The sequence below is a fragment of the Triturus cristatus genome, chromosome 4_1, assembly GCF_964204655.1.
Source record: "Triturus cristatus chromosome 4_1, aTriCri1.1, whole genome shotgun sequence".
NCBI classification, from domain to species: Eukaryota; Metazoa; Chordata; class Amphibia; order Caudata; family Salamandridae; genus Triturus; species Triturus cristatus.
The window spans coordinates 361823274-361849886 of record NC_140585.1 but is presented as its reverse complement, the minus strand read 5'-3'; the positions used below and the strand labels follow the sequence as shown (position 1 = coordinate 361849886).

The following is a 26613-nucleotide window of genomic DNA, read 5'->3' as shown; positions in this document are numbered from 1 at the left end:
CCTGTCGTGCACAAGCTAAAGCACTTACCTCTGCTGTGGGATAGCTGGCTGACCGTGACTTCAAACTGGAATGTTGGAGGCACTTCGAGCCTCAGAGCGGTTGCTTTTCCTTCCGAATTTCACCTTTTTTGCTGCTTTTCACCCTTTTACAGACTTCCAGGGTGCCAGGATCTCGCCAGCACTAGACCTATTATCTGCATCACCGCCTTACGTGTGTGTTGGTCCATTACTGAGGCTGCTAGGCTTGGGCAGCTGATAAACGTTTCTGGCGATAGGCTCTGCCACTGGCGCGGAGGACGGGAGGGGGGGTTAGGGGTAGGCCTACCTTAGACCGGGGACTTTTAGCCCCTACACCTCCCTGGTTTTGTAAGGCGCGTGCTCCCTGCCAAACACCTAACACCGGCGGATCACCAGCGTTGTTGCAAGAGCTCACTTGGTAAATTTTTCAATTCCACGCTAGCTGTACTCACGGAGTTGAGGCGGAGCAGCCTTTCGGCAGTTCGGCGTCTCTCATCACGTTCCATGAAGTGAGCGTGTGATGCGGACGCAAGAGCGCACTACGGGAATCCGACGATCGACGCATTGCACAGCAGTCCACGCAGCAGAGGAAACAAAAAAGGAAAGAATGAAGATGGAAAGAAGGAAGTAAAAAGGGTTCACAGTATAAAATATTGGATACAAAAACTCAAATTACACCCAGCCGTTGTTTAAATAAAACTATTAGAAAACTGCTACAAATGAAAAACAATAATGTTTGGGTTTCTTTCTGGGCAAAGTTTCTCAAACAACTATTGGGTTTTACCAACTCCAGGAATACAATATAGTATGCTGTGCAATAGTAGCAATCCACTTCAAAAGGAATTTACAACAGCATTGCAAGGAGACAGAAACTAATAAGGCTGGAATGTGCCCTGTGCTGACTTCAGATGCATCCTATCACCACATCAGGCAAAACTGGCACTAAACGGAACTTCTTGTATGTGGATGTACACCTTGTGAAAGAGCAAAATGCAGTCACTCAAAGTGAACTTAACCAGAGGCGCGAGTAGGCTAAACCATTGGCCCGTATGGTAAACTGTAGTGGGCAGAATCAAAATGAGAATGACAACAGACCAATGGGTAAAGAGAGGAGGCTGAAATCCCCTTCAAGTATATTACACATATTATTTTAGTAAAAACAAAAGGTCTTGGCAAACGCCAGATCTAACAAATAAAATACTATACTTTGGCAATTTTCTCCATTTACTCTAGGGGAAACCACAAACCCTGGGTACTCTTAAAATCCCTGACATGTGGAAAACCAGCATTGGTAAGGCCAATAGGTCTTGCCTTTTAAATGTATTACTCAAATTCTGGCTTTGCCAAAGCTGTTTTGGGATTCTTTTTGGAATCAGTAAAAAAAAGTTTTTTTTAGCTAATGGAAAACAGAAACAGCCCCAAGAAACAACACAATGGGCACAGATGCGTCATCACACAACTGTATGCCTTGCTTTTTTATGAACTTCAAAAATTATGACATCAGAAAAAATTATAGCATTGCAAATTGTAGTATAATTTTTTTAAAGAATCATCCCCAAATAATTATGGGATATAGAGCCGGGAAACTTGACTTTATATCCCAGTTTCCCTCTAGATCACACACTGTCAAAGTGAACTGAGGTGATTATTTCCGTGAGCTTCACTTCTCGTATCTCCTAGAACGGGGCACTCAGAAACAGGAAAAACACACAAGTATTAGAGAGGTATAATGAAACCGGATATTGAATTACTTTTCCATGAAAAATACATGAACTGTAACACTGAGTGCCAACCCTTCTCGTTAAAATCCCTAACATGCAGTTTCGAAAATGCATCACTCTTCGGAAACTTCAAACATTTTCGTGCATATCGGATGTCAATTGGCTCAACCAAACTTTCCTGCAAAAAACAATTTTGATACATTTTGATAATTTCTTAAATCAGTACTTGCCACAATAGAGCTCAAATTGCAAAGCAATTGCCTCCATTGGACCCCTGGGAGAAAGCAAACAAAACTCGGACAGAAAAACAGTGCTATTATGATGCACTTGTAATGTTTTCAGAACATCCTTTCACTCAGTCGTGTAATTGACTTGCAATGTTGGAGCAGCCAGCCAAAAAGGGCTATTTTATGCCTGGTTACAAAGGCTGCATGGAACCATTTGCTTGCTTCCCACAGATGGCTGGTAATGGGTCTCCTCTGAAAAAAGCTGGTTGTCGCCTGTAGTGTTATTCCTCTCCTGGGAGGTACCAAGAAATTACTTTCATTTCCATCACCCTGTTTTACCGGAGACTGCTGCCACTACACTGTCGAGTCTTTTTAAATAAAGTGGAATTAGTAAAATGGCAAATTACAATACAACACGTTTGAAAATGGAGAAGAGTCACTCAAGTGAGTCATCTGCCCAGGTGGAAAGTCATTTAACATACAAGATCATTAACAAAGAGGAGGTATACATGAAGGTGCCCTTGGCGAGCATTAATATGTCACCAGCCTCTACGGAACGTATTGTTTGATTGAGACAGAGCCAGCTAATCATTAGTGCACTATTGCACTCCACTGGCGGGCTTGTGTGTTGGACTCAACATCAAAGGACTGGGCTTTTCCACCATCTGACAGGCCTAGAGCGGCACAGCACTAGAACGTCATGTGCCAAGAGTTTGTTGGGAGTCCAGGACAGTGGTGGGCAACAGGGAGAATACTGGGGGAGGCGGACGAGGGGGGCTTGAGGGAAGACATTTATTTCAGTTGGGAATTAGAACTCATGTAAGACTGGAACAAAAGGCACATGGTGAAGAAAAAGAAAAAAGTAGTTCCCCAAGAGCGAGCAGTTGAAGGATAAAAGCCAGCCAATCAGAGGGAAGGTAAAGAGGCCATGTTGCAGAGAAGGGCCAAACACAAATGGACAAGCTGAAACAAGGAAAGCCATTGAGTAAGCAGCAAGCGAGAATGACCATAAAGCCAGCTAGTGGTAAGTGATGGAGAGGCTATATGCCCTGGTTAGCTCTTGGTAAGCCCACAATATGTGTTTTTGGGGGGGATCATACCTTGCGGAGCAAACATCGCGCCACGCCAAATCTCTTTCCTGGCTCCAGGGCTCCAGGGCTGGGGGACAGAGAGTCGCCAGTAGTCTCCCTCGCCGCCTCCCACCACATCGAGGCCGCTGTGGAGGAGGACTACAGTCCCCAGCAGCCCTCCAGTACCCGCCCACATCCGCCGGAAAGCGCGCCGGAGGCGCTACTTCAGCAGAGGTTCCCCCGGTGGAGCGGGGGGATCATACCTTGCGGAGCAAACATCGCGCCACGCCAAATCTCTTTCCTGGCTCCAGGGCTGGGGGACATAGAGTCGCCAGTAGTCTCCCTCGCCGCCTCCCACCACATCGAGGCCGCTGTGGAGGAGGACTACAGTCCCCAGCAGCCCTCCAGTACCCGCCCACATCCGCCGGAAAGCGCGCCGGAGGCGCTACTTCAGCAGGGGTTCCCCCGGTGGAGCGGGGGGATCATACCTTGCGGAGCAAACATCGCGCCACGCCAAATCTCTTTCCTGGCTCCAGGGCTCCAGGGCTGGGGGACAGAGAGTCGCCAGTAGTCTCCCTCGCCGCCTCCCACCACATCGAGGCCGCTGTGGAGGAGGACTACAGTTCCCAGCAGCCCTCCAGTACCCGCCCACATCCGCCGGAAAGCGCGCCGGAGGCGCTACTTCAGCAGAGGTTCCCCCGGTGGAGCGGGGGGATCATACCTTGCGGAGCAAACATCGCGCCACGCCAAATCTCTTTCCTGGCTCCAGGGCTCCAGGGCTGGGGGACAGAGAGTCGCCAGTAGTCTCCCTCGCCGCCTCCCACCACATCGAGGCCGCTGTGGAGGAGGACTACAGTCCCCAGCAGCCCTCCAGTACCCGCCCACATCCGCCGGAAAGCGCGCCGGAGGCGCTACTTCAGCAGAGGTTCCCCCGGTGGAGCGGGGGGATCATACCTTGCGGAGCAAACATCGCGCCACGCCAAATCTCTTTCCTGGCTCCAGGGCTCCAGGGCTGGGGGACAGAGAGTCGCCAGTAGTCTCCCTCGCCGCCTCCCACCACATCGAGGCCGCTGTGGAGGAGGACTACAGTCCCCAGCAGCCCTCCAGTACCCGCCCACATCCGCCGGAAAGCGCGCCGGAGGCGCTACTTCAGCAGGGGTTCCCCCGGTGGAGCGGGGGGATCATACCTTGCGGAGCAAACATCGCGCCACGCCAAATCTCTTTCCTGGCTCCAGGGCTCCAGGGCTGGGGGACAGAGAGTCGCCAGTAGTCTCCCTCGCCGCCTCCCACCACATCGAGGCCGCTGTGGAGGAGGACTACAGTCCCCAGCAGCCCTCCAGTACCCGCCCACATCCGCCGGAAAGCGCGCCGGAGGCGCTACTTCAGCAGAGGTTCCCCCGGTGGAGCGGGGGGATCATACCTTGCGGAGCAAACATCGCGCCACGCCAAATCTCTTTCCTGGCTCCAGGGCTCCAGGGCTGGGGGACAGAGAGTCGCCAGTAGTCTCCCTCGCCGCCTCCCACCACATCGAGGCCGCTGTGGAGGAGGACTACAGTCCCCAGCAGCCCTCCAGTACCCGCCCACATCCGCCGGAAAGCGCGCCGGAGGCGCTACTTCAGCAGGGGTTCCCCCGGTGGAGCGGGGGGATCATACCTTGCGGAGCAAACATCGCGCCACGCCAAATCTCTTTCCTGGCTCCAGGGCTCCAGGGCTGGGGGACAGAGAGTCGCCAGTAGTCTCCCTCGCCGCCTCCCACCACATCGAGGCCGCTGTGGAGGAGGACTACAGTCCCCAGCAGCCCTCCAGTACCCGCCCACATCCGCCGGAAAGCGCGCCGGAGGCGCTACTTCAGCAGAGGTTCCCCCGGTGGAGCGGGGGGATCATACCTTGCGGAGCAAACATCGCGCCACGCCAAATCTCTTTCCTGGCTCCAGGGCTCCAGGGCTGGGGGACAGAGAGTCGCCAGTAGTCTCCCTCGCCGCCTCCCACCACATCGAGGCCGCTGTGGAGGAGGACTACAGTCCCCAGCAGCCCTCCAGTACCCGCCCACATCCGCCGGAAAGCGCGCCGGAGGCGCTACTTCAGCAGGGGTTCCCCCGGTGGAGCGGGGGGATCATACCTTGCGGAGCAAACATCGCGCCACGCCAAATCTCTTTCCTGGCTCCAGGGCTCCAGGGCTGGGGGACAGAGAGTCGCCAGTAGTCTCCCTCGCCGCCTCCCACCACATCGAGGCCGCTGTGGAGGAGGACTACAGTCCCCAGCAGCCCTCCAGTACCCGCCCACATCCGCCGGAAAGCGCGCCGGAGGCGCTACTTCAGCAGAGGTTCCCCCGGTGGAGCGGGGGGATCATACCTTGCGGAGCAAACATCGCGCCACGCCAAATCTCTTTCCTGGCTCCAGGGCTCCAGGGCTGGGGGACAGAGAGTCGCCAGTAGTCTCCCTCGCCGCCTCCCACCACATCGAGGCCGCTGTGGAGGAGGACTACAGTCCCCAGCAGCCCTCCAGTACCCGCCCACATCCGCCGGAAAGCGCGCCGGAGGCGCTACTTCAGCAGGGGTTCCCCCGGTGGAGCGGGGGGATCATACCTTGCGGAGCAAACATCGCGCCACGCCAAATCTCTTTCCTGGCTCCAGGGCTCCAGGGCTGGGGGACAGAGAGTCGCCAGTAGTCTCCCTCGCCGCCTCCCACCACATCGAGGCCGCTGTGGAGGAGGACTACAGTCCCCAGCAGCCCTCCAGTACCCGCCCACATCCGCCGGAAAGCGCGCCGGAGGCGCTACTTCAGCAGAGGTTCCCCCGGTGGAGCGGGGGGGATCATACCTTGCGGAGCAAACATCGCGCCACGCCAAATCTCTTTCCTGGCTCCAGGGCTGGGGGACAGAGAGTCGCCAGTAGTCTCCCTCGCCGCCTCCCACCACATCGAGGCCGCTGTGGAGGAGGACTACAGTCCCCAGCAGCCCTCCAGTACCCGCCCACATCCGCCGGAAAGCGCGCCGGAGGCGCTACTTCAGCAGGGGTTCCCCCGGTAGAGCGGGGGGATCATACCTTGCGGAGCAAACATCGCGCCACGCCAAATCTCTTTCCTGGCTCCAGGGCTCCAGGGCTGGGGGACAGAGAGTCGCCAGTAGTCTCCCTCGCCGCCTCCCACCACATCGAGGCCGCTGTGGAGGAGGACTACAGTCCCCAGCAGCCCTCCAGTACCCGCCCACATCCGCCGGAAAGCGCGCCGGAGGCGCTACTTCAGCAGAGGTTCCCCCGGTGGAGCGGGGGGATCATACCTTGCGGAGCAAACATCGCGCCACGCCAAATCTCTTTCCTGGCTCCAGGGCTCCAGGGCTGGGGGACAGAGTCGCCAGTAGTCTCCCTCGCCGCCTCCCACCACATCGAGGCCGCTGTGGAGGAGGACTACAGTCCCCAGCAGCCCTCCAGTACCCGCCCACATCCGCCGGAAAGCGCGCCGGAGGCGCTACTTCAGCAGGGGTTCCCCCGGTGGAGCGGGGGGATCATACCTTGCGGAGCAAACATCGCGCCACGCCAAATCTCTTTCCTGGCTCCAGGGATCCAGGGCTGGGGGACAGAGAGTCGCCAGTAGTCTCCCTCGCCGCCTCCCACCACATCGAGGCCGCTGTGGAGGAGGACTACAGTCCCCAGCAGCCCTCCAGTTCCCGCCCACATCCGCCGGAAAGCGCGCCGGAGGCGCTACTTCAGCAGAGGATCCCCCGGTGGAGGGGCGGGATCATACCTTGCGGAGCAAACATCGCGCCACGCCAAATCTCTTTCCTGGCTCCAGGGCTCCAGGGCTGGGGGACAGAGAGTCGCCAGTAGTCTCCCTCGCCGCCTCCCACCACATCGAGGCCGCTGTGGAGGAGGACTACAGTCCCCAGCAGCCCTCCAGTACCCGCCCACATCCGCCAGAAAGCGCGCCGGAGGCGCTACTTCAGCAGAAGTTCCCCCCGCGTCGCGGGACGCGCGCGGGCGTCGCCGGGCTGAGCCCGGGCAGAGGGCGGGCCGTCTGTGGCCGTCCGGGGCAGGACGAGGCTGGGCTGGCCCCCCCCCTTGCATCGCCAAGCCATACAGGTATTTACATAAACTATGGGGAAACGCACGATGAAGCCCATACCTGCTAATACTGCTACCCCTATCGAGCTGCCCTCATCGATTGATGTATTACTGGCTAATGCCCTTACCATGGTTACCAACGAGATTGCGGACACCGAACGCAGGATGTCCTTTGGACTTCCTACTACTACCTTGTCATGCTCCCAGTCCCTTAACGAATCTCCTACTTTGGGTCTCCCCCTCTCCCCTACAGTAACAGTTATTAAAACATCAGCCCAAACTGATATTGTAACTTCCATTACTGACACAACCAGCTTGGTGACTGTACCTGTAACTGTCCAACTAGCGGAATCCGCACCAGACAAAACAACACGTCCCATCACAACAACAAGGGAGAAACGTAAGAGATGCCCAGTGAAATGTACCATAAACAAAAGGAAACAACCAAGTCACTGTAGAAACCAACCTACCCCACAAAGTTTATGGAACAAAAATAAAGGAAATGACTGTGAAATAGTGTTATCAGGCTCCACTGAGGACTTCTCATCGCAACTTTCACCATCGGATGAAGGAGCGGGAAGACCCACCGTCTCTGTCTGTAGACCAGAGTCTCCTGCTCGGGATAAGGGTATATGTGAGGTCCTTAGACTATGCGATGAGATTGACAATTCGGTCAGTACCCAGACCGAGCACACTGACCGCAATATCCAACCCAAAGTCAATGGCAACCTGATTGAAACTATCGTTGATACCATTTTTAAGCAAGTCGAAATTCAAATAGCTAAGCAATTTAATCTTGTTTTTAAAAGATTGGACAAAATTGAAACCCTTGTAAAAAAAGAGGAAATTAAAAGGAAAGGCACTATGAGTGTGGATGTCGCCCGGGGTGAAAAAATTATGAACAAATTAGAATCATTATGCAATGATCTGAGGGAGGGAGGTTTGGCCACTACTAATGACTTCGGCCACAGTAACACTAAAAGCTTAACAGCGGTTAAAGCCGTCCCATCTAGCAGTACTTTAACCAATATCCAACCCGCACTGACTAAGGGCCCAAATCATGATTCTTTTGGAGCAGCAGGAAGAGCTACTACTAATACCGTGAGCTCGGACGCTAATCCTACTATTACTCCATCAGTAACCCGAAAAGATAGGACAGGCAATAAACCGGAGAGTGTAAGCGCAAGTAGAGGTGCGACAGTAAGAAATAGCACCACTAATAATTTAGGACCATCACTTCACTTACCCCAAGAAGCCTGCCCATATGTTCTTGTGCTAGCTGGTGTACCAGCCCTTAATGAAAACCAAAGCGAGTCATGGCAACAATTGCACAATAAATGCACTGATTGGCTGACTAAACATAAAGGGGCAAGATGGAACATATCTAATGAGATTATATCAACCCGTCGGGTAAGCTGGGTGGGCCCACAACACAAAAATATCAGTGGGGACTGCATAGTGATCAACTTCCGACACCCGAGCTCAGTAAGATTCTTTTTAGACACACACAATACCTACGCCAGTACATCGACTGCCATAACTCTTCACCCACTGGGCCATTTTTATAGGCCCCCAAACAGAATATTCCAAACGGTCCCTAACACAATTCCTTTATTTAACAGATTCTCCGCTCTATCTGAATTAGGTAGCCTAGATTGACCACTATTAACTTCCTCCACTACACCGGATAAGGCTACTAGTACAATGCCTTTGGAAAGGGCAAAATTTATAAACACTTCTGAGCCTTGTCCAGATGGATTAATTTCACCCCTTGTAGTACGCCCCGACCTTCCCATTGCCCAGCCTTCTCGCACCACTATTCCACCAATTGATACTCTCAGTATCATTAGTTGGAACATTGCTGGGCTCTCAAGCAAGATGAAAATTAAAGAATGGGTTACATGGATAAGTCACTTTGATGTGGTAATGTTGCAGGAAACATGGTGTACATGTCCTCAATTACTGGAGGGTTTTTTCGCCCATAATCTTACTGCTTTGCCCTCCGTCTCGGGGCGACCAAGTGGTGGTTTATCCATCTGGGCAAAAGTTTCTAAAGACGTGAAAATTGAACCTTTACATGTGGTCAGTAAACATCTGATAGCTGTGAAATATGTTGCAAGGTTAAGAATTTGTCTTATAAACTTTTATAATAATGATTTTATTAACCACCCAAATCCTACTTTTTTGGAACTGTTTAATTTTATTGATGAAGTTGCAAATGGGGAAAAGTTTGGCCAATTTGATGGCATTTGTGTTGGTGGAGACTTTAATGCCCACATCCACCATACATCCCTGCCCTGTAGACGAGGTGCCGAATTATTGGATTTATTACATAGCAGGGATTTAGATGATGTAATGAGCCTATGTGGATCCCCCGAGGGAATTGAGCCGGCCCCTACTTACATTGGCCGTGGTAGTTCAACTACGATTGATTATATGTTTACCTCTTCCCTCCTTAGTGAAGTGTTATTTAGTTCTGAGGTCGTTAGTAGCCCATATAGCGATCATCTGCCCATAGTAATCCAACTTAAATCTATCAATAAACCTATAGGCCCTTGTGAGACAGGAGCCCAAAATATCACTGTCTCGACAGACGGGCTCAGGATTGTCTGGAGAGGGATCGACAACCAAGAGATCCTATCTACTGTGATCAGGAATAATCCTCTGTTGATCTCCAAATGTTTAGCATTTGGTGGCCCCGACATAATTAAGTCTTTTTGTGATTTATGCATAGTTATAAAAAGGGCAATATCCAGACCGTCAAAAGAACACAATGCAACCGATCAAAGATGGTTTGACACTAATTGCTCGAGGGCCAATAGAGAACTCAGAAAGGCCTTGGCAGTTAAACCCCGAGATGTGTCCCTTGTCAGTTCACTACGCTTTAAATATAAACACGCACTAAAAGTTAGAACTGAGGAGCTTTTAATAAGTCACTGGGATAATCTAACGAAATCTGCTGCCCTAAAAGACTCAACTGGGTTTTGGAGAAACGTAAAGAACTTGAGAGCCCTGGGAAGTAACATCACCCCGATTAACTGCAATATCACAGGAGACTCATGGGTCACCCACTTTTCGAAATTATATGCGGAAGTTGGAGATCATACCGAGGATAATTTCCCAGATAGCACTATAGTTATAACACTAGAGGAGGTAGAGGAAGCTATTGGAAATAGTGCCGGTAACAAGGCACCAGGCCCGGATGGCCTGTCTATCGACCAGATTAAATCCAATATAAGCTTCTGGGCCCCCTTACTCTGTAATCTTTTTAACAACTTGAGTAAGAAATCTATCCCCCCGACTTGGTCCAGTAGTACTATTGTACCTATTTTCAAAAAGGGAAATAGGTTGGACCCGGGGTGTTATCGACCAATATCATTGATCGATAATACCCTGAAGGTCCTTGGCAGGGTCTTATTTGATAGAATTAGCACATGGGCAGATGACAACTCTATCATCCACCGCTGCCAGTTAGGCTTTAGGAGCAAACTTGGCACGGTGGAACAATGTCTGAACCTCAACCTTATAATGGCCAAATACACAAGAGCTAAACAATCCCCTCTGTATTTTGGGTTCATGGACCTAAGCTCAGCATTTGATTTTGTAAACCGTTCCCGCTTATGGTCCATTCTTTTAAACTACGGCTTAGATGAACCACTAGTCCACTTTTTGGCCAACCTCCATCGCAACCTGAAGGCCCGCGTCCGAATAAATAATGAAGGCGAGGTCTCAAACGAAATTTTAATAGGCAAGGGGGTCAGACAGGGCTGCGTTCTGGCCCCCTTGCTTTTTATATTATACATCAATAAATTAACCCACTCTTTATGTAACCTGACAAAAGACGTCCCTATGATTAATAAGAAACCAATCCCGGCGTTACTCTACGCGGATGATGCGGTACTTATAGGCCGCACCCCGAACGCCCTACGTATTTTAATTTTGGGATTCGTTGACTATATGTCTGATTTAGGTTTGTGCACTAATTTCAGTAAATCTTTTATAATGACCTGTGGTCCTAAAAACTATAAAATCCCAAAGATTGTGATAGGTCAAAACTCCTTAAAAAGCACTTGCACTTTCCCATATTTGGGCCTGCTATTTTCTAATAGCGGCTCGTGGCAACCCCACGTTGCAATGGGGAGAAATAAACTCTCAAAATCGATCAACTCTGTTATCTCTCTCCGCCAACCGCGCCAGGCGGACGTGGTTCCCAGCCTATTACAAATTTATCGGAGCCAATGTCTCCCAACTGGCACATACGGGGCTGAAGTTTGGGGGTTTTCGAACTGTTCCGAACTACAGAGAGAAGAGAACAGATTTTGCCGGAAAATCTTGGGGGGAGTCATTAGTGCACCAACTACTGTATGCCATAATGAATTAAAACTACATTATGTTGAGGATTTTATAAGAGCCAGACCCGCACTGTTCTGGTTAAGGGTCTGGAAAAACCCGGCAGCTTCCCTGTCCCGCGAGATTATTATGGACTGTCTGAATTGCGAGAATGTCAACTTAATTCCCTGGATTAATGCGGTAGAAAAGAGCCTCATGAGTGTTAATTATGGTCATCTCTTTACATACCCCGACCAGATTGATGGCTCCCACAAAAATTTAGTGAGAAGGGCACTCTATCAGCATTACCACATAGAGAGGGAAAGAGTAGATTCTGTGAAACCATCTACTATCAATTATTTACAAATCCAGCGATCATCCCTTGAATTCTCGATGTTACCTCAGCCCTATTTACGTAAAAAACTGGGCAGATGGAAGAGGACCCTACTCTTCAGATTTAGGGACCGGAGTATTATTAATCTTATCTGTTTTCCATTGGGCTATATTAAAAATCTGGAAAAATTAAATTGCCCATGTGACCATGGTGGAACCCAGAGTATGTTACACTTTATTTTTGGCTGTGGTTTTTACATGAAGTTTACAAGGCACTATTTAATCCCCTATTGTAGAAAACATGATTTGACCGACCTCAATCACGCTTATAGACATTTTTTAATGTTGGGATCTGATGAATTAATTTTTAGAGTTAGCAATTTTCTTAATGCTATTGTATGCTCACGCAGGTCCTTGAGAATTGATTAATTTTATACCAAGATATGCACTTTGCACTTTAAAAACATGATTTGCACTAACCTAATGTGTTATAACGCATTTGTCTTGTTTTCATAATACCTATATTTATCCTTTGCTATACACTGCTATATATTGTATCTAAGGTGGTTTTATGCATTGTACAGTATAAAGGCCATTTGAGTTTTCATTGCTGTTTTTATAAATTATATTTGTAAATGATAAGTTGTGGCCCAAAATTGCAGTATCATATGTGTATTTTTAAAATTTACTTTGTGCTTTTATGGATGGTTTTTGAAATCCGAATAAAGTCTATTTGAATTGAATTTGAATTGTGTTTTTGTAAGACAGACCGAGTAGCCGCTTGGTAGGCTCAACCTACAAAGGATGTAAATGTTGGCTGCATAGCTTTTGTGACAAACGTTAAGGATTAAAGGCAAAGTGCCTCAAAACAACAAATGGCTCAGGACTGGGGGTTGGGAGAAAGTTCGGCAGCTATGGGCAGATAACAAAAAAAATATTTTGAATAACACGAGAAGCAACAAGTTTGACACATTACCATGAACATCATTTTCAGAAGCTCGCTAGCTGCACAATGAGATACATTTAGGTTATTGAAAACTGGAATTAACAGTAAGAAGTCTGATGTGAAAACCATGTTACCTTAAATATATGACTGGTCTACTCTTCTTTTCTTTAGCGGCAGGTGTGCTTCCACATTTTCATTCCTGCTCTCGAGACCTATAAAATATCAAATGAATTCCAATGTAGAGAATGATCCTTACCAAGTACTTGCCAAATTAAGATTCAACAGAGAAAGATTAATGTAATTTCTATCTCATGCCTATAGTTTCAAAGTTCGTCGTCCTCAAAACTTAAAAGCACATCTTAAAGCATATTACTTAAGAAATGGAAATATCAACGTATGTGTCACATACTTCATATCTGGCATGCACTTACTGTATAAAACGATTTAGTTAATACAATTTGTAAAAATATTTATGTCAAAGGCGCATTAGAGAGTCTTACTTAATCTCAGACAGCAAGAATCGTACATGTTCAATTCTGTTCTGCTATAGGAGCTCAAGACTACAAGACCAACTCTTGAAATATGTTGCCTCAGTAATGGGTGGGATACATTTGATTGATTCCCATCTAGTTCTTTGTGATTTCATCTCGGCATTATGGCCCTGTCACGGTACACTATCAGATATCAGCAAGTAACAGATAAGAGAGACTGTAACCACCCTAAAGGTGCATCTTGGTATATTCAAACATATTGCCTTCTGCTTACCTCTTTATTTCAACTTTGCAATGATGCTTACCACTGAGATGAGAGAATACAACCAGTTGTCGGAATCCCTGCCACCCAAATGATTATTTTTTGAACCATGGAGTACCAGGTATTACTTCAGGTTGAGGGGGTCTGACCAGCCAGATTGATGCTAAAAGTCACTGGGCAAGGACAAGGTGTTCTAGTGAAGTTCAGTTCTCACCATTCGTAGACCGCCTTAAATACCACTCCTACACCACCTTGAAGTAAATGAAGTAAAATCTGAATATTTACTAAACGCCTCATGTCATTGACAGAACATGGAAGTCCAAAGTGGAAACACATCCTAGCACACAAACACAACTAATGAGCCCACCACAATTAAGAAAGAGAAAAGTAAATAACCAGATGTCTGAAAATCCAACACTTTGCCTTAGCCAAAGCAGCCCATTGCTAAAATGGCACCACCTAGTATAGGAACAAGGGATCAAATGCTATTGAAATACCTAATTATATAAAAGGGTAAGTAAGCAGATATGGGTACAAATAAAGATGGGAAAATATTCCTTTATCACATCAATTCATTTTAAAACAACCTAGTGTTTAGGCGGATCAATGGTTTGGGTAGGATCCCTTCTTGTAAGATTACTACTAAGGAGACTGTGTTCGTAAGAGTATATTAAGCACTAGTGAATCAAGGACCACTAAGGGTCCATATTATAGAACTATTTGTTGGAAAAAATAAGAAATGTACTGTTCAGGGAATTACAACCGACCTTTTTCTCCCATTGAACCAGTGTTGACAAATTCACATCTGATCTAAGAAGATTACTTACGTTATTTAGATGGGGACAATTCCCCATTCTATAGTCTGCTGACAAATGGAGAAAGAATATTAAAGGCCAAAAAATAGGTAGTTTAATGAGGTGGTTGAGGAGATTTTGTTTTTTTTCGTAACAGTCTAAAGGGATAGATTGACAAGTCTATTTTGTCATTTATATGTAAAGATAAATATAAAACCACTGTACAGAGCGGATACGGATGTTAGCTTAAATTAGTACATATTTTTGCTGATTAAGAGGTTGCATTTTTTATGATTATCTATATTTATTTCTAACAACTCAAAAAGCCTTATTTCTACGATCGAAAAACACAGGTCGCTTGGTCTGTGAAGAACCTTCTCATGAACAAAGTTTGATCAGTCCAAAGGAGCACACTGTATTACTGCGTCACCCACATCTTTATTAATTTAATGTGGTTTCTCCCTGAAGCTCGAGACCCTAATTTCTTCCATGTAGACAGCTTAAGGTTGCGATCTGAATGCGACAGTTAACATCTTCTCCAAAACCACCAAGAAAGATCACACTGCAGCACGAGCATGGCAAACTTCAATTTTATGGCTAATGGAAACTCGTGACCGCTTTTGACACACCCATTCATAAATCTACAATGAACATCCTGGTAGGTCACATTAGATTTGCAGGTCAAACATCTAAATAGGTTGCCACTAACAGAAGTAGCTCTCGTTCATTAATCTGGAATGATTTCTTCCCCCTTTGTCAATGGCTGCCAGAGGACAGTTTATCCATCAACAATGATGTCCATAGCTAAACATGCATAGCTGAGCAAATGAAGACAGGTTCTATCCAGAATAAAGCACTACGACTGCAGATGAAGAAAATGACTTAATTGCCAGGATCCCGGCATCTGCTTTGCCCAACAAAGGGTGTCCTATACTCTACTGCCACGCTCAAAGCAGTATGAGATTATTAGCTTTAGCATGAAGGGCCTACAAGGTAGGAATCATCTTTACGATCTGCTAAATTCGTGATGCATTACTTGTAAGGCAATCTATCCTAGTTGAAAAATGAACCACCTTAGGAAAATAACAATAAAACTGGCCATAACATTTGTCAGAATACAAATAAAGAAAGTCTACTTCAAGCTGCTCACCCATGCTTACAAGGCACAACGCAATGAAGAATGGGCCTACCTCAACAAACGAGTGAATTTCCACCAACTTGCCTGGGATTTCCGTTCTAGATCCCTTTCCCTAGCAGCTACCTAGCGCATCCGCCGCGCCAACAGGGGAGGCCGCTCCTTCCCCCACCTGGCAACTAAGACCTGAAACACCCTCCCCTTGCATCTCAGAGTGTCACCATCGCTCTAACACTTCAGGAAGGATCTGGATGTTCAACAAATAGGAACAGGCAACGTGATCCCTCAGCAGGACCCCACAACGCGTCTAGACCCTCATGGGTGAAGCAGCAACGCTATACAAATCCGGATTGATTGAAAGGAAGATGTAAATGGCAGATAAGACTTCACAATCTGCGTGACAAGAATCTGGAACAATATAGGACTGCAAATAAGGCTCACCACATACCGCCTGCAGTTCATTAAGCAGCCTTCACCACCTTTGTGTGGGATTGTGAATAGAGCCTTATGACTACTTCCGTCATGACAGAAGAGATCTGCACTATAGTACATTGTCCCAGCACTCCATGGTTCCCTAGCTAGCTTTGTGCTGTATCTGTTATCAGCGTAAGAGAAACTCAAGAAAAGGAATATATAAATGTGAGAATGCTATAAATATATCCATCTTTAACATCTCTCATGATTTTTCAGTTTACGTGCTGTTTGCGCTGACTGATTCTGGAGCAAGAAGGGAGTTAACGCTTTTTTACCATGAGGCTGTAGACTCTGTATGTGGCTTAGATGTGCAGATATAACCGCCACAGATCTTGAGGAATAGACCACAATGCAGTGATCAAAAAAGAGGGCCACCAGTAAATTTGGTTTACAGCAAAGAAAGCAAACTAAATAGAGCAGACAGACTTTCTACTTCATGATTCATGGACAAAGGAGTTAAACCTTCCCCTTCCACAGTTTTCAATGGCTTGTTAAAATGACAACCGCTAATTCTGAGAAGCAGGCCAACAACCACATACTGGCCACAGTTTTTACCTCTTGTGCCAAACCAGTAGTTTCTGAGAACTGTCAGTGCTAGGGCCCTAACTTGGCAAGGCACTTCTTAAGGTCTTTGCCAATCCCAGGGGCTCACGTTAGGTGCAAGGCCCCCTGCTCAACTGGAAACAGTCCAGAGGGTTGAGAAGTCGAATAATGACATGTACCAACCCATACATTCCTCCTGGAACTGAAGTGGAATATGAAGCAAGATATGCTGTTTCAGGATCACAAAACATTTCCTTGGGAAAAAAGAAAGGTTGAATTCAATCCTTATCAAAAACAGTAATGAGTATTAGTAACGGTTTATGGTTTACCTTGATTCTGGACTTAAAGGGGTCTAGCATGCACAATCATATCAGATATTTGAAGTGCAGTGGCGTCGAGTGCTCTCTGCATAGGCCATGTCCTATGGTCATGCACTGCAGCCAGTCCCTGTATACCAAACATCTGGAGTGTAGAAGCGTACAGCTGCATGCAGCTCCCTCAAGGCACAAAGAATGGTCTTCAGCCACTCCATCCACCTCATTCCCAATGCCTCCAGGACCCACTGTTCACAGGCTCTCAATAGAGGATTATGAACGCATGGCGATCATCTAAGCACGTCATACCAGCTCTTGAAAAAACTGTACATGCCACTGTTCATGTGCACTGAGCTCTGGGCACCTGTGGAAACACCCTGCACCCACCCACCATGCTCTCAAGCCCACTGCACATGTTCTTCAGCAATACACAGCATGCTCTATGGGCTCAACCATCATTTAATTTATTTATATTTACTTATTTATTTAATAAAATACATTGCTACCATAAATGATTTTATGGCGCTAAGAGGAGCAAAACAGGTTTGAAATGAAAGAAATATGGACATAGAAAGCTGTGAGTTAACAAAAAACAGCATCAACAGTCTTGCAGAATAAGACGTGGGTTTCTATGTTTTGTATTCTTTGAGCTATCCAGTTCCAGAGTATAAGAGTCAGGTAGCTAAAAAGAGCACCCACAGATGTGTTATTTATATATTTGGGGTATTTCTTAAATAGGACGAGAAGGAGACTGCAAAGCATGCAGATGGGCATGCTTGAAAATTAGCCTAGAAAGCTCAGATTTTACATTGGTCTTAGAATTTGCCCAAGAGCTCTAAAAGTATCACTCTCACCCGGCCACTCTCACTCAGAATGGTTTTGACTTCATGTAGAGCAACAACCAAGGAGGATTCCGCGACATGCCCAAGGTGGAACCCTGTTTGCCTGGGGTAGATAAAGTTGTTCTGTTCCTGGATAAGGACAGCCGTTTAGCTACCACATTCCAGCAATTTGTCAAGGATATAGACCTATAATTGTCTATACTTGTGAGCAAAGAGTAGGTGACCCGATGATGATTTTTTATTTGTGGGTAATTGTTTTGGAGTTAAGGATGAGATTGATAATTTTGGTTACTCTACTGGGGATAAATGGTGCAAAAGTGTAAACTGTCACAGAGCAGGGATCTTCTGGCGAACCCAATATGGTACCAGAGAGCAAAGCTAGAACGGCAGTTTCCTGGACCGGCAACCATTGATTCCAACAGCGATGCACCCCTCGTTCATCATGTGGATAACGTTCAGGCTCGTCATAGGGCATGGAATACCTAACGGAGGAGCAGATTCTTTCTATCTTTCCCTGAAAGAATGTTGCCAGATCTTTACAGAACATCTTGGAACACGGAATGCTACTAGCCATACAGCCCTGTTTATAGAAAGAGTGAAGGCTTCAAACGGATATCAAGACAGTAGTTTGTCAAATTTAGTTTTCCAGCAAAAGAATTGGATTTATTCTACCAATATGCTTTCCTATATTTGATCACTGATTTTGTAGGCCACTTTCCTTTCAAAGGGGTAGTTATTCTTACAGGCAGGGATTCCACAAATTTGTTCTGTGGGTGTGGTATCCTCAGATGACTAGACTCATTAAACAAGTATTTGTTCAAACATTTCAGATAGTTTTGACTTGAACCAGGCAAAGAAACTGTCTGGATAAACAAAAGTGGGGCCCTACGGGACTCATTTGTGGAGGAGGTTCACTTTTCCCCATTTTTACAGGTAAATTAAGATTACTTTGAGCTATTTTGCGGTGTGTAACCATGGGTGAATAAGCTGGACTCGATTAGATAGAGATCTGGCCCGACCAGAGGTGTTATGGAAATAATCTTTAGAGTGAAGAGACAATAACCAGTCATGGGTGTGTCCCTTCCTATATGTGGGCCCTTGCACCAACTGATTCAGTTTGTGAGACTCCAGTGCAGTGAGGATTTCCTGTGCTTTAGCAACGCAAATATCATATGTGAAACTAATGGTCTTCTAGTAAAGTTTCATTGCTGTAAGAAAGGACGATTAGAACATATACCCCAAAAAGGGTATTGGATATGTCTATTCTGATACTCGGGGCAATAAGCCAAAAGAAAAGAGGAAGTCATATTGAGCGATAGTCGAAGCTGGCACACTAGCACTACAGGGCAGAGACACTCCCATTAAGGAACAAAATTACATGTCAGAGTATTCTTGAGTGCTATAGACATCCACTCCTAATCCCACCCTGCTGAATCTTAATTCCGGAGTAAGGTGTTGTATTCTGCCAGGATCGAATTGGTAAGTGATGGGGCCGCAGAGTAATGTAGACTATTTTTCAGTGAGAAAGACAAGTCTAGGTGTAAGTACGCAACAAATCCCAAATTTCCCAGCAATGTTTTATCGTTGACCAACAGTTAATGAATTGCACAAAAAACAACTGGTAGGCGTGGGTACAGCTCTATTAGGGCTTTTGGGGTCTGATAACTTGTCCAAATGGTGCATGAACTTTGGCTGTGCTTTCAATCCACTTCTCACACACTCAAAGCCCGCTGTGCACGACCTTCACTGGTGCACAGGACCTCTGGAGCCAGGCCACATCCTTTAATCAGTCCACTTGGCCCATTAACCTACCGTGAAAGCAGTGCTCACCGTACACTGGTGCAGGACGTGACCAAAGAACAACCTCAAAAGTAGTTGCCTCTGCCAATCTTAATTATGTTCATTAGCAAAATCAGTTCTCAAAGTGTTCACAATGCATAATATAATAATCTTCTAAGCCCACCCTTGGAATGAAAATTTCTCAAACCGTACAGACGCGATTTACACAAAATCACAAAAGGCCCAATTTTTATGAAATTCTGATCAGTGATTTTTTGCTGTTACAGAGGGTACAAATAGTCAAGGACCTTGGAAAATTGGACATTTATACCAAAAAATTCTTTGCCCTCCCTCAATTGTGGCCCATTGTTAAAGGCCAAGGGGTAATGCCCCTCCACGTTTTTCGGACACAGGAGTGTTTCAGGCTGAGCACAGGTTCGCCTGACAGACACTTAACACATTTGGGTCAGGCAGCCATGTGCTGTGCATGCACTAAATGTGTAGGCGCCTGGCTGCATGAGCTGAAATTTGTCAGCCTGATGATTCCGCAGACTGGTGGGCTGCATGGCGAGGGGTAGCGTTGTTTATAGTTTCAGACCTTGGAGCGTCAGTTTTAAGCCTTGAAGTGCCCAGGGTCGATTGTCCATCAGTGGTGCTCGTTACGGAGTGTGGCGGGGGTCATCGACTCCATCTCACTCCGATGAAGTAAGGACAGGTCGTCTCCTTTTATTGGCTGACCTTTTTCAGGTCAGCCAAAGAGAGGAGATAACAGATCTGCCTTCCCTTCCTTCCTTCCTTACCTAAAGCCACCAGGAACCAGAGGCTGTCATCGGAGATCATCGTTGCAGCCTGGTAAGTTTATTATTTTAATTTAATGTTGGTGCCTGAATGTGCGTATATATGAATGTTTGTGCGTGAGTGCTGTGAATAAGAGTGTGTTTGTGTGCTTTCCCTACCCCTGCTGCTGATTACAAGCAGCCACTGCCCTCCATTAAGCGGCATACACAAAATTTGAAATTGAGAAATGGACATGAATGTGCAATGCATCTAACACAGTTTATGCAGAATCGGAAAAGAGCATCAAAGTTATCCCCACGTCTGTCAAATCCAATTTCTGGGGACGTCACAACTTAAACATAAATAGAGTCGTAATGGCAGACTTCTTTTTTTTAAACTAGCGTCAGTCTTCTGCATCCACTTATAAACCCTATTTGAGAGAAGCCTTAAAGTGGAGGCCACAGCTCGGAGAGGGGCAATTTATGGCCCTAACCACTGAATTCAGGCGTCAGCTATGCAGTCTATAAACAAGATTAGGAGAGAATTAATCACTGGCAATCACTTAGAGCTGCATCCAGGTCTCGGTTTTCCTCTCGCTAGGCCACTCCAGACAGAGACCAGCCACAACCAACCTTGTTGGTCCTGCTCCAATGAGAACAATCCAACCTCAACCACCAGGCCAGGTTCCCTCCAAGAGAGAGGAGAAGCAACCCAAGCTCAGTTTCACACTACTTAGGCCTCATTACCGATCTATCGGTGTATGCCGTGGCAGAGCGAGTACGGCATCCGTGTCTGTGACCCAGGAAAGGTCTAGGAAGAGTAGGAAGAACAAGCAGTGGACAAAAAGGCAATAAACAAATTTAAAAAACTAAATGATCCAGGACACTTCAGCTAAGACCACACCTAACAGTCTGGGTATGTTCAATGTGTTTTATAGAGTGCACTGGTTGCAGCTGGGCCACGTACGTTTTAATCAGCAGAACAACTATCCACCTTTATAAAGTTAGCTTAACTTTATAAAGAAGGATATTTGAAGGCCTTCATAAAGTGACATCTTGTGCTCATGCGATTTCTAGGTCTGAAAATGGCTTGGTACCCTTACATTAAAGTCTCTTAAATATAAAAGTTGAGAGAGTTCATTAACCACATGTACTTAAACCACAGGCAGCAAATCACATTTCCTGTTTCAATGTGTAATTCAGTATCTAAAAACAAGACCTAATGCATATCTTTGTATTGAAATATCATTCGGGTTCCTGATGAACTCAGAAACGATATGTACATAGATTAATGAACTAGAGGTTTTGATTCTACCAGAAATCCTACTGCTCAATGTTGCTGGTTTCATATTTTACTGCTGGTATATGCCCTGTGCAGGCCTAACGGCAGAGGACTGTGAAACACTTGACGCAAAATCCAATTATATATAAATTATTAAAGATGCAAGGTGGACATTTACAAAAGTGAGCATACTCTGGGGCTAATTATGAGTACAGCAGTCTGAAGACCACCGTACCTGTGGTGGCGGTCTGACTGCCGTAACCTAGCTGGTCTGACCTCCTGATTACAAGTCTGGCAGTTCGGCGTGATCCAGTCCGTGTTTTCGTAAGGCCGGAACCAGGCAGCAAACGGAGAAGACGCGGCGGCGGCAGTGGTGGTTGCACAGCCGTCCTTCCCGCCGTTCTCCCAGCAGCTCTCTTCGCCGTTCCTTTTGCTGGCATTTAGCGTTTTTGGCACTTTCAGGAGAGCCGCTGGCAGGCCGCCATAAGAACCGCAAAAAAGAGCTCCGCAAAAGCCGCATTTGAATCCTGTTGCCGCCACCACATCTGGACCATCGGGGGACCAGCGGTAGAGGCATCAGCGGCACCAAGTTCACCCTTCACCCTCCACTCTCCAGTTTGAAGCTACGGGTTCCAAGACGGCCAGCACTGGCACTCTACAACTACAAACTGCGGCTACAAACTGTAGCATCAGCCCCAGTGACCGCTCCAGTGACAGCGGCGGTGCAGCCCCCTACTTTGCTCCCCATCCCTCTTCACGCATACAGAGGTGAGCGACGGGGGGGGCACTGAAAGGCAATTGGGGGCAGTAGGAGCGCATAGCGGTGCCCAATGGTCTGAGTGTGAAAAAGAAAACTGCAAATTGGCGCCCCTTTGCACAGAGAAAGTGTTGTGTCCCCCTAATCATTCAGCTCTGCAGTGGTCGGGCGGATTGGCTGCTTGATCCATATAGACATCAGAGACACCCAGAGCAACAACTCAGGAGCTAAGGCGTGTGGTGTGAGCAGCAACGAATATCGCAGTTTTTCATCTTAAAGGCTTTAAATGCATTTTAAAATACTGCAGCTTCTTCAATAACACTTCATCACTACGGAAAGCTTGAGGCCTGTAAATCATAAAGAAGCCGCAACGAACCTCTAACAGCCCAACTTAAGCCAGTAGTGATACCGAGTGCGATACCGAGATATCTGACCAGCGCAGCTGTCCAGTAGCCCTACAGCTCATAGCTCAATAGCCTAACTTAACTACAATTGCAATAGCCTGATAGCTCAACAGCTCAACAGCTCAGCAGTTTAACAGTCCAACAGTTCAATAGGAGGGTTTGTTAAAATGCGGTCTACTCCAAACACCAGATGGACTCAGGTAGGAGAACAGCAATTCTTTATTCAATTAAGTTGTCCTGCATGGAAAGCGAAGCTCTCCCTTGGCCAGCCAGTTATCAACTGCCAGGCTCAGAATCCTATCCTCCTAGGTGGAACGTGGAATGCACTGAACACAGCGCTCCACACTCCACACTAGGGGTTCCTTAACAGATCAAACCTAGAAGAAGATTACAACACATCCTCTTCTCTTATACAAATAAATGAACAATGAATGAATGAAGTACAGGGAAAAAGAATAAACAAAGTACATAACATTTTTCTTCCCTAATTTGCATGGTGCACGTCATGCAACAATTACTTAACATTTTAAAGAAGAACATAAAGAAACACTTACACCAATAGGTCCTATCAGTTACATATGTAATCTCTCAAATAACCTGGAGGATGGCGACCCCTCACATGCTTCTCTTCTCTTGCAACCGGAACTATTGAAACAGCCCTCGGATAAGGACAAGCTGAGGTCCTTCTTAGGACTTATAGAGTATTACTCTAAGTTTGTTAAGGATTTTTCAACCAAAACTGTGGCGTTAAGATCCCTCTTAAAGAAGGGAGTTGATTTTGCGTGGAGCACTTCTCATCAGATATGCTTTGAGGAGATCAAGAAAAGTATTTGTGAAGCAGGTATTCTCACTCCTTTTAACACCAAGCGTCAATCAGTACTCACTGTTGATGCCAGTGCCACAGGTCTTGGAGCAGTTTTGGCTCAGTTACATAATGGTCATGAGAAGACGGTGGCATTTGCATCCAGGACGCTGACTGATTCCGAGAAAAATTATTCGGTGATAGAACGGGAAACTTTGGCTGCTGCTTGGGGGTGTGAATACTTTAGAACCTATTTGTGGGGTTCAAGATTCACACTCAAATCAGATCACAAACCTCTCATCAAGGTGTTGTTACCAGGGGGTACAAACAAGTGTTCAGCAAGATTGGCTAGATTAGCCTCTCGCCTTCAAGAGTATTGCTATGATGTGGTTTATATTCAAGGTTGGAGGAATGTACAAGCCGATTGCTTATCAAGATTATCTCTTGATTGGGAGATAGTTGATAAAATTGCTGTCTTGAAGAAACAAAGTGAAGGAGCTGTGGCATCAGTACAAGATGTATTGAGTGTGGTTGAATCCCAAGCCATTACAAAGGCAGATTGGTTAAGGGAAATGTCTTCTGACAATTCTATGTTAGAACTTAAACGTTTGATTCTCTTGGGGGTAGAAGAGAAAGCTCAGTCTCTCACGCCACTAGGCCGTATGTTAAGATCCTTGATGAACTGTCTGTATGTGGGGATGTTGTAATCATGCGAGGGGAACTGTTTATTCCACCTGTGGCGTTAAGGCATAACCTAATAAGCTTGGCTCACGAAGGGCATCTGGGCCAAACTAGGACTAAAAAAAGGTTGAGAGCAAATTGGTGGTGGCCTGGAATGGATTCAGATGTAGATTCTGTAGTTGCTAATTGCGAGGTTTGTAAGGAGAGTGACAAACGGTTGAAAGTAGGGGTCCAAGCTTCCTTAGGACATATAACAGATCCAGGTCAACCATGGCATAGTGTTTGCTTAGACTTCATTGGACCCATGAATGAACTGAGGGAGAGTTTACGTTTTGGCTTGGTAGTGGTGGATGTCCATTCAAAGTGGTTGATAGTTAAGTTTCTGAAGGATATCACCACATCATCCACTATTGGTGTCCTAAAGGAAATATGTCGGGAGGAAGGCATACCCTCAGTCTTGATAACGGACAATGGTACTCAGCTGACGTCTGATGAGATGCAGAAATTTCTGGGGTCCTTTGGCATCAAACATGTTCGCACCTCTCTTTATAATCCGCAGGGCAATGGGATGGTTGAGAGGGCGAACCGGCTTACAGGGTTCCTATTCAATCCCCTTAAGACATTTACCCTCCTTAACTTAGCGTAAAGGAAAAATAAATAAATGAGGACAAGAAATTCAAACCTGGTCCAACACCAAGAAAAACATCGTCCCCATAAATCAGCAAGGCGGCAAAAGTCAAAGCTGCTTTACCCTCCAGGCAGTTTTAAATTGGGATCAAGTTCCAGGGAGGGGCCGCAAACAGCTGAGTTATTAACAGTGTCTGCAACTTCATTGCGAAGGGCCCTAAACCCGAATGAGCCCACAGCTACCAGGAACAGCCTCAGTACCACAAAGAAAACGACCATCACAAACGGCAACAGAGACATAAGAGCCATACAATTCCAGACGACAAACTAGGTGAACCTGGTGACTCTGGAGGAGCAGCGTATTCACCATGCTCTGGAAAAACTACCAGAACTGCCAGAACTCTAGGAGATGCCAGTGATTATGCGGACAGAAGCCTAGGACCCCATTTACTCAAGCATATAGCTATTCCACTCTCACCAGAAACAATTATCACTTGGGGGGGACAGAGCATTAGAAACAAAAACGACATCTGGCGTGCCTAGCTTCTATAGCCCCAATAACCCAGCAAGTCGAAACTTAGGGAACACAAAAATGGGCTACGTGGCCAATGGAGTTAATGGGGCCAATACTTTCATAATAAGCGGAACATCAGAACCTAAGGAGGACATCACTAGCGGACAAATCTAACGCCACCTTCCAAACCTGACTCCCCCATTAGCCCAAGGGGGTCTAATAATAAAAAGTCAATTAACTGACCATCCAATTATGTCAGCTCCCTTGGTGCTTAACTGTGATTTACTGCTAGGACAAATTGGACGAACTGCCACGACGACACGGACAAATTGTAAAAACGGGGCCACAAACGAAATCAATCAGGCCCATTTGGTTTACCTAACAGAGACACAACATGATGGCCGTACTCCCCCTGACGCCTGCCCACTCGACAGAGTATCGGCTAGCGTTAACAACCAAATGGGAGTCAGCAGTGATAGTAGAGCACTATATAATCAACCAAACTCGCCTCTCTGTCCCCTAAACCTGGACTTGTATGGGGCCTCTTCTTCAGCATTAAGACAGAACATGGGGCCACTTAGAACTCCTACAAAATCCATTTCAGAGATAACTGATTCACTTTCAGCATCAGCTGAGTCTATGAGCCAACACCCTATACTTAAACGGCACCCTAATCCTTTAAACTCTAGCTGTTCCCTGCAGAAAACGATCTTTGGATTCTTAGTCCCCCCAGAAGGGGTGCGGAAAAAGACCAGAAGCCCCCTACATTTGAAAACCATTTAGCACTGATCAATGATACTCTGATTTAAATGGCAAACGCTGCAATAATGCATGCAGATAAATTGGACACTCAAATAAATATACTACAAACAGTTGCCAGTTTAATTTTGGGGATAGACTCTAAACTGGAACATTTGAATTCACTGATACACAGAGCCCAGGCTAGCACAGCTTTAACAGACAAACAAGAGGCCTGCGGCTGTAGCCCAATATTGCACAACTTAGAAAAGCTTCCAGAGATAATGAACACTCTAGTCGAGGATCTTAAGAAAGAAGTCAGTAGGCAACCAAACATCTCACACTCCCTACAAAATACAAAGAAGTTCACAAACACGAAAGACTCACAAACTAATGATAAAGAATTTCCGCAAGAAATGACAGGGGCCATGGCTGACTATCAGAATAGGACAGAAGAAATCGTAATAAGATCTACCCACGATCCAGACAACAAATACGGAACGGAAAATAAGCCAAGGCTGGCAACTTCAGACCTCCATCATCTATCTCGAAAAAACAAGAATTCTTTTTAAAAAAATTAAATAAACTGAAAAAACCCAAAACTAATAAGAAAGGCTCCATTCGGCAGTGGTTGCTGCCCGAAAAGCAGGAGACTGAGGTCCATATTAAAGATCAATATGAGATTAATATCTCGCC

At 46.4% G+C, this 26613-nt stretch overlaps 1 protein-coding gene across 5 annotated transcripts in view; it reads right to left on the bottom strand.

Moving 5' to 3' along the window:
* LOC146854952 (uncharacterized) overlaps nucleotides 1-26613 on the bottom strand; it is a 441198-nt gene that overhangs the window by 69320 nt on the left and 345265 nt on the right. For all 5 annotated transcript variants that reach the window (XM_085652384.1, XM_085652385.1, XM_085652386.1 and 2 more), the window contains one exon: nucleotides 12837-12914. In XM_085652384.1, the coding sequence (XP_085508510.1) occupies nucleotides 12838-12914 (77 nt within the window). In that variant the 3' untranslated portion in view covers nucleotide 12837. The remainder of the gene's footprint in view (nucleotides 1-12836; nucleotides 12915-26613) is intronic.